The 18,288-nt window shown below is 38.5% G+C and overlaps 3 protein-coding genes across 7 annotated transcripts; 1 reads left to right on the top strand and 2 right to left on the bottom strand.

The window, feature by feature from the left end:
- The first annotated feature begins 123 nt into the window (after positions 1 to 123).
- Positions 124 to 3,345, top strand: LOC124213380 (major royal jelly protein 1-like). Of its 2 annotated transcripts, none has more exons than XM_046614683.2 (6): positions 124 to 265; positions 492 to 717; positions 792 to 970; positions 1,026 to 1,244; positions 1,321 to 1,740; positions 1,803 to 3,345. In XM_046614683.2, exons 2-6 carry the CDS (start codon positions 513 to 515, stop codon positions 2,073 to 2,075), a joined length of 1,296 nt encoding a protein of 431 aa, XP_046470639.1. In that variant the 5' UTR covers positions 124 to 265; positions 492 to 512; the 3' UTR covers positions 2,076 to 3,345. The 2 variants fall into 2 exon arrangements, with proteins under 2 accessions (XP_046470639.1, XP_068990011.1); XM_069133910.1 differs by having other exon boundaries at positions 586 to 717.
- An 89-nt stretch (positions 3,346 to 3,434) lies between these two features.
- On the bottom strand, positions 3,435 to 6,615 carry LOC124213374 (maltase 1-like). Of its 3 annotated transcripts, none has more exons than XM_046614672.2 (7): positions 6,529 to 6,615; positions 5,631 to 5,814; positions 5,036 to 5,499; positions 4,512 to 4,955; positions 4,176 to 4,431; positions 3,709 to 4,054; positions 3,435 to 3,623 (listed from the first exon to the last, which is right to left on the bottom strand). In XM_046614672.2, the coding sequence occupies exons 2-7, from the start codon at positions 5,692 to 5,694 to the stop codon at positions 3,548 to 3,550; spliced, it is 1,650 nt and encodes a 549-aa protein (XP_046470628.1). In that variant the 5' UTR covers positions 5,695 to 5,814; positions 6,529 to 6,615; the 3' UTR covers positions 3,435 to 3,547. The 3 variants fall into 3 exon arrangements, with proteins under 3 accessions (XP_046470628.1, XP_046470625.1, XP_046470629.1); XM_046614669.2 differs by having other exon boundaries at positions 5,631 to 5,840; positions 6,529 to 6,599; XM_046614673.2 differs by having other exon boundaries at positions 6,328 to 6,565.
- An 8,274-nt stretch (positions 6,616 to 14,889) lies between these two features.
- LOC124213379 (major royal jelly protein 1-like) lies at positions 14,890 to 17,604 on the bottom strand. Of its 2 annotated transcripts, none has more exons than XM_069133909.1 (6): positions 17,506 to 17,604; positions 16,820 to 17,054; positions 16,387 to 16,559; positions 16,095 to 16,313; positions 15,489 to 15,914; positions 14,890 to 15,327 (listed from the first exon to the last, which is right to left on the bottom strand). In XM_069133909.1, the coding sequence occupies exons 2-6, from the start codon at positions 17,019 to 17,021 to the stop codon at positions 15,052 to 15,054; spliced, it is 1,296 nt and encodes a 431-aa protein (XP_068990010.1). In that variant the 5' UTR covers positions 17,022 to 17,054; positions 17,506 to 17,604; the 3' UTR covers positions 14,890 to 15,051. The 2 variants fall into 2 exon arrangements, with proteins under 2 accessions (XP_068990010.1, XP_046470637.1); XM_046614681.1 differs by lacking the exon at positions 17,506 to 17,604 and adding an exon at positions 17,305 to 17,499.
- Between the last annotated feature and the right edge of the window lie 684 nt (positions 17,605 to 18,288).

The raw sequence follows: 18,288 nt of genomic DNA on the forward strand, positions 1-18,288 counted from the left end.
ATTACACAACGCTCGAATTTCAGTCCCCAAAAAAGAAGCATCGGAGCAGAATGAAATTTTAGTAGAGACCAGAAATTCCGCGAAGAGAACGCAATCGGAAATTAAACAGCTGTGCCAATAATATTTGGCCCGCTCAACTAAATTATGCTGGGTTTCAAGGTAGTCAGGAATAAACTTCGTAGTCAAAACCATCGTTATCGACATTGCACATCGATCGCTAATTTTGTTAAAGCCGGACGAAACTCTACTTCAACGAACACTTAGAGTAAGTCTGTAATCATAACAATGAATTAAGTTTGCGTACGTCAATCATATCATCATTAATATTTAGATGAAAATTACGTAACTATAGAAACAACACGTAGGTGATCAAACCGATTGGATGATGCGATTGAATTATTTCTCTTCTTTTGTTCCATCAAGTCACATAGGCACCATCAAGTTTCGAATAAAGCCCGTTTTCTAATGTGTTCCTGTTCTCTTCGGAGCAGGAATCGAAGAACCGTAATAAAATGACAACCCCATCTAGACCATTTCGTATACTCACAATCGTATTGTCATGTGTTGGCTCGTTGTTGGCGGCAGAACTTACGACTATCCATGAATGGAAGTACATTGAATACGCGGCCGAAGATCCACTTGTTGAGCATATGTTGCAAGTTTCTGAAGAATACAATTACACGAAAATCATACCAATTGATTTCCAGAAAATCTCAGGTACAATCTGCAGCAAACACATCTAGACAAAATAATCACCTGTTGCTTCTACAGCTCAGAACTTTCGTTTCCAGGCAATAGAGTTCTGGTTACAACACCCAGATATTCCAACGATTTGTTAATTCCAAGTTTGTCAATTGTTTCGCCTATGATCGGGGACGGTGGTTCGTTGCTGGAGCCCTACCCAAATTGGGATTGGCACGAGACAGAATGTTGTGGTGATGAAATAATAACAAGCGTGTCTCGTCTTTTCGTGAGTACCAAATCGTCCCGTTTCGACTCTTTGCACTGATTGAATATTTTTCCAGACGGACCAGTGCAACAGGCTGTGGTTCGTCGACTCCGGGAAGATAGGAGATAAGCAAGTATGTTCTGCTAAGCTGTTCGCCTTCAATACGACAACCGACCACGTGATCCATCGGATTGATATTCCACATGAGTTGACCCATAATTCTGTAGATCCGAGCAAGGGCCGGCTTGAGATACAATTCGTCGAGACGAAGGGGGACTCCTGCGATGAGACTTGGGTTAGTTACGGACTGTCATGTCAGTTCGAAATCGTTGCCGCTAAGAATTCGATTTTCACGAAAGAATCCTCCTCAGGCTTACATTGGGGACCCGGAGGGCTATGGCCTTGTTATTTGGGACGGTTCGGACATATGGCGTCTGGAAAACGACGACGTTTATGCCCCGGCCTCGTCAGCTACGAAGTTCAGCGTTGCCGGCGAGAACGTCACCCTGGAACTCGGGACTTCCATTGTGAGGATACCCCCCCCGGGATTCATCGACGAGGACTATCTTTTTCTGAGACCATTGTCTTCCTACTCAGACTACGCGATAAGAGTCGAGGATTTGCACAATTCGAAGAACAGCAGTGTAACTTACTACAAGGGCAACATTACGCTGCCGTCGCAAGAGCTTGTCAAAGTCTTCTCGAAGTCCGGGGTCCTTATGGGCGCCTTGGCCTCGAGTCTGGTAGTGGCTTGCTGGAACCTGGCAAATCCTCTGGCTACAGAGTACGTGGTGAGTAGAACCCCGATCAGAACTCAGTGCTTCGTATTACAGCCAATTTTCAACTGTCTCAGGGTACACCGTTGGAGGACGACGAGGCTCTGCAATTTACCAGCGCTGCTAAAATATTCGAAGGGTCTGAGCCCGGATTTGAGCACGAAGAGTACTGGATGCTGACCAATCGGTATCAAAAATTCGCCCTGGGTACCATGGACTTCGACGATGTCAATTTCAGAATTCTGTCGGTCAACATCGCTGATACCGTCCAAGGCACGGTGTGCGCGCCGAGCTCGCACAGTGCCACTAGCATTGAGGATAAATTTTTCTTTGAATATGAAATGGTATGAGAAATTTTCCATAAGCTCGTCTATATTCTGGTGTCCTTTACGATAGTATCCACTCACAATCAGTTTCCCCCTGTAGCGTACCTCCTTATAAACTGAGCGACTTATGTACGTACTTTAGCACTGAAATGTATTTTTGGTTTGAAGCAGACGATCTTTCCAGCAATTCATTACATCGTCGGTTAAAATTGTATTCGAAAATGATTAAATTATAGTGATAAAGGAACATCTTGACAATTATATGGACAGTATTATGTACGGGCGGGGGAAAGGGGTGTCATTATGGGGAAAACCTCCAAGTTTTATTCGCCATTGACGAGACACTGAATTTGTTCTGCAAGTGATACATAATGTACTGTATACAATATTCGTATATAATCTATTTCTATACAGAGGGTTCAGTATTTTGCTTACGGTGAAACTTTCTTGTTGTATGGCAAGATATATATTTTTTATCTCGATTATTCAAATTATAAAAACGTTGGCCGTTGAGCTTGAAGCTCTTCACGAACGAAAGTATATAAACTATAATTACGTGATAATTATTCCACATTCTTAAAAGTGTTCGGAAATTTACCAAAATTTTACTGGACCACAGTATAATTGAATAAAAAATTCCGTGTTATAAAGTGAATTACTAGGCATTCTTATTGAATTTGCATATAAATTTGCTAATTTCGCTCAACTTGGTTGGAGGAACGCTGGAGCGTACTTTGAATTTAAGAAATTATATAGTAAATGCATTGTATTTGTAAACTTGCTATACATTTTCTGTACTTTATTTGGAATTTATTAAACATACTGCTGAATTTAAGTGATAAAAACCATAGAACTTTGGTTTTCTCCAAGTTATAAAACATTTGGTCTAGACAAAATAAGAGATTGTGAGTTGTAAAAAATCTGACATGCAAAATTTTTTGACTTTGTAGCTTCGGAAATTAGTATTTTTATTAGTGTTAAGCCCATATTTGACTCGGCATCTCCGTCTCCGTCTGTAGATCGATGTTTTCAGTTTACCGTGAATATTAGCGATTGAAATGAGTAGAATGATAAAATAACATAACGCTAGATGCATGATCATATCGGAACGTTTATCACAAATTGAAGGAAATGACGATAGTTTTAAAAAACGACGATCACCTAACAACGACGAATGGATACTGTTTGTAAATTTCTCATATCAGAGGATGAATTTTCAAACTCAGTATCGTAAATTTGACAACCGTTCTTAGTTTTGCTGTTAGACAGGCAACTCAAAAAACAGAGTCACGACCGTTCGTGGAAAAAAACGGGGACTTGTTCTGTGAGAAAAAAAATGTGATCTGTGATTGGAGAGGCATTAACAGCCATGCGCGTCTGAAGTAATGGTTCATACATGTGTCTTTATTTGGCGGTAACTGAATTGAAACTTGGAATAAATTTGGAATACTTCTCGCAGTTATTACTCGGATGGGAATTTCGCTGGTTGATGAATCTCAAGCACTAGTTGTCCCGAGCAAGACCATTGAGCCATATTCGGGAAGTTCTATTCTTGACTTGCTGTACGTATCTCTGAAAGTTAAAAGGTGAATAATGAAAGAACATTCGCCAGAAAACTCGATTACTTACACTTCTCAGCAACAAATGGAGAACTTACCCAATTTTTGCGCTCAATCCGGAATAGATATCAGCGATTTTGAGTGACAACTCGTCGGGCAGACCGTCAAAGTAATTATCCAAGTCCACAGTGACGGTGAAATTCTCGCAGTTTATCAGCACAACTATCGGCTCCTCACCGTCAAGTTGCCTAGCGATACCTACCACCTGATCCTCAATAAGTTCGACGTCGACCGTTCCCTCCCGCCATACGGTGGTGTTGCGCAGAGCGATTGCTTGTTGAATATTCTTATAATGGCTGAAATCCGCCTCTTTTTCAGTGGCAAGGTTCACCGTCAAGTAGTTCGGATTGACCTTGAGGAAAGGCGTAGAGTTTGTGGAAAAACCTGAAAGTTATCGATCCAAATACAATTTCTCAGATAAATTTTAAGGAGGCTCGAGTACAAAGACTTGACATCGAGAAAGTAGAGTCACTACCTTTGATCAATGAAAACGGGGCATACTAACCGGCAGAAGTGGTGTTGTCCCATTGGTAAGGAGTGTGCCAGGGATCTCGCGAGATCAGAGAGTAAGTTGTATTGGTTGTACTGCAAGCAAAATGATCAATAGTTTCTTCCCACGTAAGATATGTGTCCGTCATACCGAGCTCATCGCCATTGAACATAGTAAAAACACCAGGCATCAAAAGTACGGACATGTGAAACCCATCCGTTCGGTACAGTCCGATTCGTGTGGCGATTCGAGAGAAGTTGTGATTCCCTAACTACGTGCATATGAGTCATAAGACTTACCGACCATACAAAATTGAAGGAACGAAGATTTAAAAATGCACCTATAACTCACCACCCAATTAGCTGTTTTACCCGACGGCATATTGTCCAGCCATTTGACGAATATGCCGTAGATGTCCTCCGCTGTATCTAGAACAGCTTCATTGGCGATATCTTCGGCTCTGATGAAGTTAAAGTTGAATGGAAAGTCATCACCGTAGTCATACCATTTCATAATGTAATCAATGTCAGAGTATCCTTCCGTGCAGATGAACCGAACCTTGTCGTTACCCTTTGAGGCTGTGTAATTGTTTATGTGTTCCTTCCACTCTTGTACGAGTGGATAATTTTCTGGTTGATCCTTTGTTTGGGTGTGGTTCAGGTAGAAATAATTGGTTGAATCGAAATCTTTGTCGGACCTAGTTTCGTTCTCCAGAGTAGAAGACTCTACGTAGTACGGCGCAGCGTCGATACGGAAGCCATCTACGTTACGATCAAGCCAGAACGTAAGAACGTTCTGAAAAGTCACGAAATTTCAGATGAATTCTCGCTGCTTCTTACACAAACAGATGTTATTCAAACGAAAGTATGTTTTACCTTCATTTCCGACATCACGAGAGGGTTCCTCCAGTTGAGGTCGACTTCGTGCACGCTGAACTGGTGAAGATAATAAGCTTTGCGTTCGTCGACCCATTCCCAAACGGTGCCGTCGTCGAAGACGTCCAACCAATTATTTGGATAGCTAAGATAGTCGCCGTAATAAACTCCTTTGTTCCAGACGTAGTAGCTGTAGTATGGTTCGATGCCCTGCTTTGCTTTGACGAACCATTCGTGTTCGTCACTCGTGTGATTAGGAACAAAGTCGATGATTACTTTGAGTCCCAATTTATGGGCCGCAGTTACCAGTGCATCGAAATCGTCAAGTGTCCCATAAAGTGAGTTCACGGCAATAAAATTGGAAATGTCGTAGCCACTGTCAACCATGGGAGTCTCGTATATCGGCGGCAGCCAAATGCATGTCACGCCCATGTCGACGAAGTGATCCAATTTGCTCTTGATACCTGTATAATGATTGTGGGAGTATCGTTAAAAAAATAACTGCCAGAAAAACTGTATTTCCTTCACCCCACATATTTATGAAATAATCAACAAACCGAAATGTTTTCTTTATTGATCAAACAGGCTGGCTTACCATTCAAATCGCCCTTTCCATTGCCATCACTGTCTTTGAAGGATTCGATCCAGATTTCATACATGACGTTTGTTTGCCACCACTCTGTTGGTACGGTGTATTGTATGTGATAGCATGAATTGATGCCGAAACAGCAAGGATCAGGTAGAACAGCCGTAGGGTGCTCATTACTTATACTGTAGGGCTACGTAGCGATAGATCATCAAAACACTTCACATCGAACAAAAAAATACATCGAACATCGAAGAAAAAAAATCAGGTAAAAAAATCAAAAATCAAAAATATGGGCCACTTGCATCTTCGTGTTTTGTTAGAAGTGATATAAATCAAATTGTCACTTCTGTATTCGGTCAGTATTTCATATTGAAGCTAATCCTGAAAAATCGAAGGTTTTTGGCTCTTGTTGAACCTACCATTTCACGTTGTCTAAATCTATTGATGCGAAAATCAATTATCAAATCATTTATTCATGTTTTCCTATAGTTTGCACACAGCTAATGCAATGTTAGATTTTATATAGTAGGGAAGATCGGGGGAAAGTGAGGCAGACAAAAAAATTGGATGAATTCTTTCTTCATTATTCGCAACTACTTTTTCCCTCTTGACAGTTTAACAAGTGATCCATTTTCGGCATTTTTTAGTAAGCAGAATTTGAGAAATGGCTTTCCAATAACAAGAATCATGATATTTCTAGTACCTCATATTACGTTGTGTTGGTCTCTTGTGAAAAATGGAAAATCATAGTCAAAGATTTGATTAGAAAATCGATTGAATATAAGCCCTACAATCTCGTCCATACCGATACGAATGACACAACTGTTAGTTGTTCTGGTGTACTCGCCCTGTTGAGATCTTCTAATGACAACCTTTGGGCTTACTTGAATGACTTTGTACGTACCTTGAGCTAACCGTCACCAGTTGGCATGCTCCACGAGTACAAAAGCCCATCTTATAGAAACCTTTCGGTGTAATTTTATCTTCTAGGTCATAAATAAATGTAGTAAACTACTACCTTCGTGACAACTTTAGTGCAAACGTGATTTGAGCCAAGACAGATAAAGATGACAACGCGACTATCTTTCCGTGAGTGATCAATATTTCAGTATCGACACAACTAAAAAAGCTTCAGCCATTAGGCTATTGCTGTATGTTGATGGTTTTTCCTAACCCGTGTAAAAACTTATTGGAAATTTATTCAGTGTTTTGCCATCTTTATTGCGACATAAATGCAAAGCCAAACATGATATAACTCGCGAATTTTATTACAGCCATACTTTTATTTCAAAGACATGATTCCTGTGTTGCCCTAACACGTCGAATTGTAATAATTTTTTACTGTTCTTTTAATTGTTTTCGTGAGTGAAAAAATGTTGCAATAGCTCCTTCTTGTCTCTGCAAGTAAGTACTTCGTGATAAATCATGTGGAAATTCGCATAATACGGAGTTAACATATCCTTGCATCAGGGACCATGACGCAAAGTATCGATCATGCTGATAAACCTTTTTCTGAATTTTTGTTTTTGAGTATTAATTAATAATCTCTTCTTTCATACGTATGATTTGTGAGATAAAAGACACATCGATTTCTTGTTTAAATAATTTACAAACTGTGTATTGTTTCCGACATGAATTGCACTGCACGTACGGTGGATTGGTTTGAATTCATTAAAGTGAGAATATTAGAAAAAAATTAACAAGTCAGAAAAACAGTATGAGTAATACGTTATTTCAAACTTTTTTTTTCGTACGTCTCTGTGCTTGCCACACAGCTAGGAAACAAGTTTAGCCATATCCGTAATCGTAAGCGTTGATTATATTCAATCCGAGTGTTGCCACATATGCATAATGTTGGCCTGCGTAAAATGCAAAGTTTTCCTCCGTTATACTATCGACTGTTTCGGATAAATTTTCGCAAACAATTCGAAATAACCGAGAACTCTTCCGTGGCGTTCCCAAAATTTATCCTTTTCAAAATGAAAATGAACCGCAGTCTTTCATCATCCGATAACAGAAATATGTAAAATAGGTTAATACTATATGGTAGGTACATTAAAAAAATAGGCTCTTGAAATATTATGAAAAAACTGGACACCACGGTAGTTTTTCGAAAAATATAGAAGACGTCTTATGACATCGGCGCATTCATCACTTTATCTCGATCGAGATAGATTAGTTGATTTGTAGTCAATTAGCCAGTTTTGTTCCAAGTGCCAGAATCCAATCGCAGAAACTTCGACGAAACTCATGATCGAAAGACCCTACCTAGTAAAACTTTTCACTTGTACTCGACTCCGTGGTATAAGAGTCGTATATATAATCCCTCCAGAAAGCACATCCAGTGCGAAAACCTTTCGCCAAGTATATTTAAAATGTGGTCATTACCCACAAAAACACCATCTCTGATCAAAAATGTATGCATATAATCACCTCGTACGAAAAAGAATCAAATCACGCACTATCACCAAGTACATGTCTGTCAATTTACAATAAACGTACGATTGAAACTTGACCCTCAGTTTTCATATCTCTTAGGAATCACAATGCTGCTACTCTGGGTTCAGACTAACCCTAAACTTATCCAACTATAAGTGATAATTGAGTATGAAGAAAATTAAAAAAAACTCACACATAAACATACTTTCGAATTACAAATAAAATACGGCGGTGCCGATCAGACGAGTCAAAAATTGATAAAGTTTTCCGATCGCGATGTGAGCAGGGAATGAATGTTGTCTGTTATTTTGACATCCAACTATGAGTGTGCTACCAAACCGTACTACCGCTATGTGATTGCAAGCAAAGGATTGGCAACTGCTATGTAATGCTATTGAAAAACGAGAGAAAAAAAACACTATACTAGTACGTGAAACTTGGCGTGCCTTTTTCAAGGCATGATGCATACACTATAAGAATCTTGTTTATTTGTTAACTATTTATAAAAGAAAATCACAAAATGAAATGATGGGTGACCGAAACCTTGAAGGGTTATCGACCGCTTACTAATTCTTACCAATTCTTGTGTGATCATACAACCTTAACCATACATCGAAAAACTGTCATTAATTTATAACTCGGTAGTTCGTCTAATTTCCGTGGGCTCAGCGTCTTCCTTGTTCATGGGGATATTCCCTGGGATGACGTGTCTTATGGGATGGATCGTGGAATATCGAGGCCCGTGCGAGATCTATGGTGCGAAAGAGAGATGGTCGGATCGAATCCCGGCTCCAGCGTCGTCGATATTGGAAGCTCTGTCCAATGTTACTACTAAGTCGTCCTCCTCTGATCCCTTATTCGCACCGTTGGCTATAGCCCAATTGAAAAGTCAATCAATCCCGATCGTCGTTCAAAGTACTTCTATCACTCATTTCTCGACTTTCAGAGATACTTACAACAAATCAAGCATGTACATCCCAGCGTATGGCGCAATGGTACTTCTGGGTACAAGTTCGTAGAGCCATTCCGAATCAATCCGAGATATTTTGTTCTTACGACAATTTTGCACACAAGCATCAACGATGGATTGACGTTCCTTGCACCATTCGACGATCAGTCTGGCCGAAACTCATCACAAACTAAAGTTTAACTTTTGATGATTACTTGGAAACGTTATCTTCGCCCCTTTAAAATAACGCAAAAAATGTATTCGAGGTCCGTTTCAAGTCGTACGTATAACAATGGACTCTAAACTTGAATAACTATTACTTACCGATTTGTAGTTCACGCACAATAATTTCGAAATAAAGTAGAACAAATTTTCGTAGTCAAGTGTAACCGGACGGTATATCATTATATTGTTATGAACGAAAGTTAATTGATAATTTTCAAATAATGTGAAAATCTGTTGAACCTAGCATACTTATACAATGAAAAAGCCGTGAGAAAAATATCAGCGGTACTTTTCATCACGTTGCAAACCAATTCAATTATCAGAACCTAGTACCTCAAGTATTGTCAAAATCGTTTGCGGTTGCGTTTCTTCTTCATGAAATTGCTTCTTTCTCCGAAAGCCAAATGTAAAACGCTGCACATAACAGATTTGATTCAATTGTTTGCTATATAACAAATTAAAATTATGTTTATAAATTTCTAAAATGATTATAAGAATGGTAATAACAATAATACTCCGATTGCGAAAGCTACCTTACATCACATCGGTTTTGCAAACGGAAAAATTTGTTTTATTTAAGAAACAAAATCAATAATCCTACAAATTGTCTCTAAACAATTCATTCGCGATCATTTTCCAATAAAAGCGAACATTCGAATTGTAAGGGATATATGAATTCTTCATGCTTATCATCTAAACGTACCCTTACGGAAAAAAACCCCAATTTTACACCCAAAATAACCCCTAAAACAACCCTCAACCTCTAGGGGGGTAAATTTGTATCCCTTAATTCAGGGTTAACCTCGAAGTCGAAGGTTTACTCCCAAGTCTAGAGTTTACTCCCAAGTTGAGAGCTTACCTCTTAAGTGAGGGTTAACCCCCAAGTCAAGGGTTTATCTCCGAGTTGAGGGTGAACCTCCCAATCGAGGATTCACTTTGAAAGAATTCTCGAGTCAAGAGCTTATTGTGTCATTTTATTGGGATTATAGATGTAACGGTATTACAAAAGTGCATTACACACTATTAGTAAATACAATAGAAACTGACTCATCAAGAAGTTGTCTGGTTATTTCTCATTTGATATCTTGAGTCAATCATATACATATGTTATATATGCATTTGGATATTCATTTTTATCATTGAATGCCACGAAAATTATATATAAACATTATTAAATTCTTGTATATCTATACGAATTCGCGTTTAACCCTTTCGGCCCGATCGGTGACTATAGTCACCCAACGCCTGACGCTCGCTCTGTATCTACGCACGGTGTTCCGCAAGTACGGACGCTTGCCGCGACTGCTCGGTCAGCGGGGACGGCGCGACGTAGAATGCGTCCGTAGCGAAAGGGTTAATATAGAAGGAGGGTATAATGCATCCCCACGCAGAAAAATAATCGTGAATAAAATTTAACGTACGTATGTATAATTCATATAGCCACGAAGAATTATCTATACGCAATGCATTCCATTCATTATTATATTATAATGAAGATGTATGCGTACATGTACAATGTACATACACTATATGAAAATACATAAAATATTCAGATTCGATAATTTTCAGATAATTTCCAAGAACTATCATATAAAAAATGACTGAGAAAATCGAAGAGGGTCAATGTTTTTGATTCACCGAGTTGACGTGAGAATCCCCATATAAAGTGTAGTTTATGATTTCTAATTTCAACCCTGAAAAAACTAAGTAGTATTCTTTTGGTGCGTTGCATAATGGCATGCAGGGTAAGTAAAATGCAACATCAATAGTGATCCTTATACTATATGATGCGATGGCTCAATTCCAGCGAGTTGCTCGAAAGTTGAATTCAAATTGAATCATTGGTTTTGCTATAAATAATATGTAGATAGATCATTTCACATGTTGTTGAGAATAATAGAACTTCAACGAATATCATAAGAATTACCTTGGAAATTTCACGGGTTATGTTACCCTGCAATGGAATCAAGGCTTCACCACCAATCTTTTACATATTATATTTTCGCGTCGACACTCAAATTTTAGAGTTTACCCTCAAGAAGAGATAGGTGTATCCCTTGGGGTTGCAGGGGACAATCCCCGCAATGTTGATAGTTCGGCCTCACATTTACAATCAGTTAAATTTTAGGGATATGAATTACCCTCATCGTTGGAGGTGTACCTTCAGCGTCGAGGATTCACCTTCATGTCTTGGGGATTGAACCCTCAATTGTTAGGAATTAACCTTTATCGCTAAGGGTTTACCTTCAACGTTGAGGCTTCACCTTCAACGTCGAGGGTTCATCTTCAACTCTTGGGGATGAACCTTCAATCGTTGAGGGTTAATCTCCAACTGTTGGAGATAAACCCTCCATTAATGATGATTCACCTTCAATTTTTGGGGGTAAGCCCCCAAATTTAGGGGTTTATCCTCAACTTTTAGGGTGAATCCTTAAATTTTAATGCTTACCCGCAAAAATTGAGGGTTTTTTTCCATGAGGGTAAAATCCTGTACATCATTGACATTTTTCCATCGCACCATGTTCTCGAGATATCGTCGGTTAAAAAAATTGTTCAGATACGTACATACACACTCACACAGAGAGAGGTCCATCTGGAAATGATTGGAGGTGATTCTCTAGATCTGGAAGCGTCGAAGTCTAGTGAAAACTCGACTTTTCATTTTCGGGGTAATTATAATAACTTCCTTTTTTCTTTGAAAATAGAGAAACAGGAAGTTGAAAATGTATGAAATAATGTTGACAAATTTGGTACAATGTGACATCCTCCAGATTTTACGTTCCTTCAATTCTGTTCTCGCACTCTTACAGCTACTTTAAGGCGATCCGCAACCTTCATTTTCAGCTACGTGAAGTAACAGTGTCACCATTTAACGAAATAAATGGATTAATAAATAATATCAAACAATTAGATTCTAATTATATAATTTAACGAAATAAATATTATCTTATTTCCTTAAATGGTGATTTTTTACTTTATGACACAACTTTGATGCGCTGGTACTTTGTTAATTTCATCGTTGTAAATCGCCCAATTTTTTGTAGAATATCTATGAATATAGGAACGACATATTCCAAGTTTCAGATTTTTCAAAATACTATTTAGGCGGGGGGGAAAAAAATAGTGCAGTAAGTCCGAATTCCCATTGAAATTACATGGGAAAATTCATGGCCTTGGCGGGAGTACTTAGGGTTGGCTTACAGGCTCCCGGTTTGACGTACTTTTTTATTGATTTATTTGCAAACTTTTTCCGTCTTGTCCGCAGGAAAATTCGAAAACACCCCAAATAAGGACCAACCTAATATATATATATATATATATATATATATATGGGGCAGCACCTACTGCTACGTAATGTGGAAGCCACATAGACGAATCGTTTTCTAGATTATGAAAAGATTTTTAAAACATTTATATCTTTCGTACAACAAATTTCTTCGTACTGTCAAAAGATATCAAGAAAAATGTGAATTACAGTTTACAAAGAAAAATTTCGGAACAGAATCCAGGGTGGCGGAGCTTGTGTAGTATACATATAACATGGTTTTTATGTATGTATAAGTTCGTATCAGCACATCGGTCTATATGCGCATCACAAATGTGGAGGCCCGCAAGATTTGTTATACCAAGTGTTTCTCGTTTTTGATTGAACGCGTAATTTATGGGAAGAAATAAAGCATATCAAGACACTTTGAAAGTATGAAAAGATCGTTGCAAAGGTACTTCTTTGGTGAATTCAAAACGATGTTGAAATCAGGCAGTACTATGAGATAATTCATTCTTATTTGTATAGGATTTGTATGAAGTGAATTGTGAATACAAATTACTTTTTTGGCGTTAAAAAAATTCTGTTATACCAGCCTCATTATACTTGTCTTAACTTTGAATTAGTATTTGTTTAGATTATTCCCGACTCAACCATAAAGTTAACTTTTTTAACCGGAAAAGCGGAATGAAAGTAACATGTTATTCCATCTTAACGCATTTGCGGGAAATATGAAGCCATATGTCCAGCAAAACCAAATTAGCGGGAAATATGAGGCCACGTTCCTTCCTGTCTTACTCTCGTTGATCTAGACTTTTCCTTCAGTTACTTTGCCTTTCCTTCTTCCTTACCGCCATCGTTATTGTCGCTATCGTTCTTCTCGAAAACCCTCTTTCGTTTGCACTTTCGTTTAACTTCTTTCCTTTCACTACAGATCACCTTTCTCTTACCTTCTCTCTTCTGTGCAACCGATAAGTTTAATTTAAATTAAATTCAGTGCTTGTGAGCCCGGGTCACAGGCTGAGGTAAAGCTTCCGCTTTTGTCACATGTCATTACGAAGTTGCTCATGTTCTCTGTTTTATCGTATTGTATTTGTCTTTGGTATGTAAAATTTTTTTAGTAAAGGAATTTAGCATTTTGATCACATAGCGATAACGATCTCGTAAATTATCCCTCGTAATTTACTGTAATTAATATTCTCTGGTCAAAGCTACCGATTTTCGTAAATTATTAATTAATCTCAATCTTTCTTATAAGTTAAACTCTATCCCAAGGTCTGTCTTAGTCTTTCGTTACTAACATCCAAGCTATCGTCACTTTTGTTAACTATCGATTTCTAATAAAGTTCTCAATCTCGCATTAAATTAACAGGCTAATAATTATCGTAGCGTCCATCTTTGGAAATTAGGTGAAATCACGTCTCCTAGTGACGCATAGTCTTGAGTAGGTTTTTGCGTTATATCGCTTCTCCGAACCTACGCTCAGTTCTTTCTGTTAACTGTCGTCTTTGTTCAACTGCCGTTTAACTTTATTCCATCGAAAATCTTGCGAACTATTCTTGTTGACTTATCGATTGCTGCTAATTTTTGTAATCCAGTTTGACCGACGCGAATTTGTGAACCTAATCGACAATATGCGACTGATTGACTTGTTAATTTATCCTGACTTGAGCTTATTCTTTATTACTTTAATTCTTGAATTATCGTTAGCTATCTTGAATATCTCCACTCTACTAGTTCGTGTGAGTACCTGAGCCTAGCCAGCCATACAACGAGTTCTCTAATTACTAATATCGTATCGCATATTTATTTCGAAATCGATGTTGAAGCGTCTGGCGCCCAACAGATATCGTTTTATTGTTGTTCATTGAATTCAGAGTAATTAGAGAATCGCATCAAAGTGTGAACGGTAAGTCCTCAGCTGATGGTATAACAAATTAGCGTTACAACGTATACCTATAAAGTCTATAAATATCGTAACATATCATATGTATACTGAGTAGGGTGGTCCTTATTTTGGGTAAGTCGGGACTTACCCAAAATAAGGACCACCCTAATACTGAGTGAGTCCCGTTTTTCAAGCCAACAATGTGTCCAGAGTTGATAATAAGTCGAGAACAAACTTTTTTATGTAACACAGGAATAAAAGTCAATTATTCCCTTGTTGCACGATGTACTGTGATCGGTATTTTATTGATCCAAGACTTATATGAAGCCGTGAAGTCCATAAAAATATTAATCCACTCGGTAGCAATGTTTCTATGCGACCCCAAACGATAAACACTCGCAAATCCAACGTGTTCGTCTGTAATATCTTGGAAAATTCGATTCTATGAAGTAAATTCTTTTTGTATTTTAGGCGTAAACAATCTTGTGCAATAATGAAGTATGATTGTTGAAAAACTTTATTTTCAGACATTTTAATACGACTGAAGAACGAATATATCCGAGTTTGTGTAGCTACCGAAGTAGTCTAAGAATGCGAAATATTTCTTACCAAGAATTTAGTTTCGCACGCTACGCGCCACGCTAATACGGTCGGTGACAGTTTATACGGATACAGTTTTCAGGTAAAGAAAATTTATATCAAGTATACTATCCAAAACTTCGTGATCCTCCGGTTCGCATACAGTGTCTTTGACAAGGGCAGCGACGTCGGCCGTTATCATTCTGAAGTTTATCTCGTCGAAATTCATCGTGCCCAATACGTACTTCTGGAATCTATTCGTCAATACCCAGACTGTCTCGACGTCACTATCGTCTTCTATTATGGGCTTGACGCTGGAAATATACTGCAAGGTAGTTTCATTCTGCTCCAGAACACCCTGAAATCATTCGCAACCATACATCAGAGCTGCAGACCTGAAAGTTATTCTAAACCACGGCATGTAATCGCGTTAAAAGTTCGAAATCATAGGAAATTTTTGAAACAAACAATTAAATTGTGCGGACAAATTTTATCGGAGAAATGCGGCATTGTACGTACGACGTAGCCGTTATCCAGAGGATTCTGTAGATTCCAACACACCAATTCCGTTTCATCAGTGAATCCAGCGATGACGATACCTCCGTATTTTGTAAAAACCTTTCCAACTTCATGACTCGATGCTGTCCAATTGCTAACGTAGTATGTGACGTTACTTCCCGAGTACTGGGTATTATGCATGTCTTCCAAAGAAGCCGCGTACGTCTTAAAGGAAGATAAGGCCTTAAACATCAAATATTTCTCCTTCAGAAATCCATCGAGAGTTAACAAAAAGCCGGAAGGTCCAATGCCCATGGTGAAATTTTCTCCAGCAATGCTAAATTGCGAGCCAGCTTCGGACGGGAGGAAAATCTCATCGTTTAATCGCCACGCCTTCTCTCCGTTGAAAATCACCAAGCCGTAGCTCGATACATCGCCAATGTATACCTGTAAGTGTACAATAACCGTTGATTTTCCACTATATAAATCATCAATTTAGCCAAAGTGGAATACGAATAATATGTCATTATATTCAGTCCAAGACCAACGCCGTTTCACCGTAATTCCAGATGCTGTAAACGATGTCTAGAACGGAACGAATCGTAATTGAAACTGTAGTCGACTAACCCAGTAATCGTCGCAAGCGTTAGCAGAGCATTCTACGACTTGTATTTCGAGTATTCCCGTGTCGTCGTTCCAGGGACCGCGCAGTAAATCGCTCGAGAATTCAAAGCTCTCCAGCAGCTCGTCGGTCGTCGAGTTGAAGGCGAGAATCTTGGCCGGGCATATCAGTTCGTTGCCGATTGTACCAGAGTCCACTATCCAAATTCTGCCGCAGTCATCGATCTGTGACAAATTAAATATCACGTGTAAAGATGTGTACTGAATATTCTTACCAGCCACCTTTCAATATACTTGCAACTGCTCTGTTGACGCTCGTGATCCCCGAACAGTCTCCCGATGACTTATTGTGCCAGCTCCAATCTGGATACGGAGCCAGCAATGGACCACCGTCGCCGGTTGCGTCCGAAATCGTCGATGGAGTCGCCGGGTTATTGTAGAATTTCGGAGTTGTTACCATTCGTCGGCCATCTAAGCATGTAGACACAAGTGAATTAGACTCTGTGATAGATCTGAACTGATTTCTTACCAACAGAATATTGTAAGATATGGACAAAGAAATTTAAAAATTTTATAATTTTTAGTGCGGTCGGTTGTGCCATGACCACCCAATTCATGTTCAAATTTGCCATATTCCTATTGTAAATCGACGACGATGAGTAGAGCTGCGGCATCGAAGCAGTCAGTAACGATTTACTACGAGCGACAGTTAATCATTACGAGAGGTGTACCTGGCAGTGGCTGTTGGTCAAACATCAAGATTCTCGAGTGCTTGTAAACACCCTGTTCGATGGCATCTTGTTTTTGATCCGTACTTTGCCATACATAGTCAACGTATTTCCATTCGTAAATAACGTCCAGTTCAGTCGCAGATAAGCCAGTGCAGGCCAATATAACCGGCAGTAGCCAATTAATTCGGAAAAAAATTGTCATCCCGAAAGTCTCACGGTAAATTTCCAGGAAATACTGATGGGTGAAAAAAAATTTATTTTTCAACTCTTTTATTTCTTATTAACAGTAACTTCTTGCTACTGTTGCAACAGATATTTGAATGATTCTATAGGCAGTTCTTTGAAATATTTACAACACCCAGGTCATAGTTACATAAAAATATAAACAGTTGGCAGTTTAACAAGTGATCCATTTTCGGCATTTTTTAGTAAGCAGAATTTGAGAAATGGCTTTCCAATAACAAGAATCATGATATTTCTAGTACCTCATATTACGTTGTGTTGGTCTCTTGTGAAAAATGGAAAATCATAGTCAAAGATTTGATTAGAAAATCGATTGAATATAAGCCCTACAATCTCGTCCATACCGATACGAATGACACAACTGTTAGTTGTTCTGGTGTACTCGCCCTGTTGAGATCTTCTAATGACAACCTTTGGGCTTACTTGAATGACTTTGTACGTACCTTGAGCTAACCGTCACCAGTTGGCATGCTCCACGAGTACAAAAGCCCATCTTATAGAAACCTTTCGGTGTAATTTTATCTTCTAGGTCATAAATAAATGTAGTAAACTACTACCTTCGTGACAACTTTAGTGCAAACGTGATTTGAGCCAAGACAGATAAAGATGACAACGCGACTATCTTTCCGTGAGTGATCAATATTTCAGTATCGACACAACTAAAAAAGCTTCAGCCATTAGGCTATTGCTGTATGTTGATGGTTTTTCCTAACCCGTGTAAAAACTTATTGGAAATTTATTCAGTGTTTTGCCATCTTTATTGCGACATAAATGCAAAGCCAAACATGATATAACTCGCGAATTTTATTACAGCCATACTTTTATTTCAAAGACATGATTCCTGTGTTGCCCTAACACGTCGAATTGTAATAATTTTTTACTGTTCTTTTAATTGTTTTCGTGAGTGAAAAAATGTTGCAATAGCTCCTTCTTGTCTCTGCAAGTAAGTACTTCGTGATAAATCATGTGGAAATTCGCATAATACGGAGTTAACATATCCTTGCATCAGGGACCATGACGCAAAGTATCGATCATGCTGATAAACCTTTTTCTGAATTTTTGTTTTTGAGTATTAATTAATAATCTCTTCTTTCATACGTATGATTTGTGAGATAAAAGACACATCGATTTCTTGTTTAAATAATTTACAAACTGTGTATTGTTTCCGACATGAATTGCACTGCACGTACGGTGGATTGGTTTGAATTCATTAAAGTGAGAATATT

Source organism: Neodiprion pinetum, chromosome 2, assembly GCF_021155775.2.
Source record: "Neodiprion pinetum isolate iyNeoPine1 chromosome 2, iyNeoPine1.2, whole genome shotgun sequence".
Taxonomy (NCBI): domain Eukaryota; kingdom Metazoa; phylum Arthropoda; class Insecta; order Hymenoptera; family Diprionidae; genus Neodiprion; species Neodiprion pinetum.

What these genes read in the sequence shown, in the direction of transcription:
- LOC124213379 (XM_069133909.1), bottom strand. Translation starts at nt 17,021, where the DNA reads ATGACAATTTTTTTCCGAATTAATTGGCTACTGCCGGTTATATTGGCC. An exon ending in TGACCAACAGCCACTGCCAG is followed by an intron (nt 16,560 to 16,819) that starts GTACACCTCTCG and finishes CTACATGCTTAG; the next exon opens with ATGGCCGACGAATGGTAACA. An exon ending in CGAGCGTCAACAGAGCAGTT is followed by an intron (nt 16,314 to 16,386) that starts GCAAGTATATTG and finishes AATTTGTCACAG; the next exon opens with ATCGATGACTGCGGCAGAAT.
- LOC124213374 (XM_046614672.2), bottom strand. Translation starts at nt 5,694, where the DNA reads ATGTATGAAATCTGGATCGAATCCTTCAAAGACAGTGATGGCAATGGA. An exon ending in GGACAACACCACTTCTGCCG is followed by an intron (nt 4,055 to 4,175) that starts GTTAGTATGCCC and finishes GATAACTTTCAG; the next exon opens with GTTTTTCCACAAACTCTACG. An exon ending in GGATTGAGCGCAAAAATTGG is followed by an intron (nt 3,624 to 3,708) that starts GTAAGTTCTCCA and finishes TTTAACTTTCAG; the next exon opens with AGATACGTACAGCAAGTCAA.
- LOC124213380 (XM_046614683.2), top strand. Translation starts at nt 513, where the DNA reads ATGACAACCCCATCTAGACCATTTCGTATACTCACAATCGTATTGTCA. An exon ending in TGATTTCCAGAAAATCTCAG is followed by an intron (nt 718 to 791) that starts GTACAATCTGCA and finishes TTTCGTTTCCAG; the next exon opens with GCAATAGAGTTCTGGTTACA. An exon ending in CAAGCGTGTCTCGTCTTTTC is followed by an intron (nt 971 to 1,025) that starts GTGAGTACCAAA and finishes ATATTTTTCCAG; the next exon opens with ACGGACCAGTGCAACAGGCT.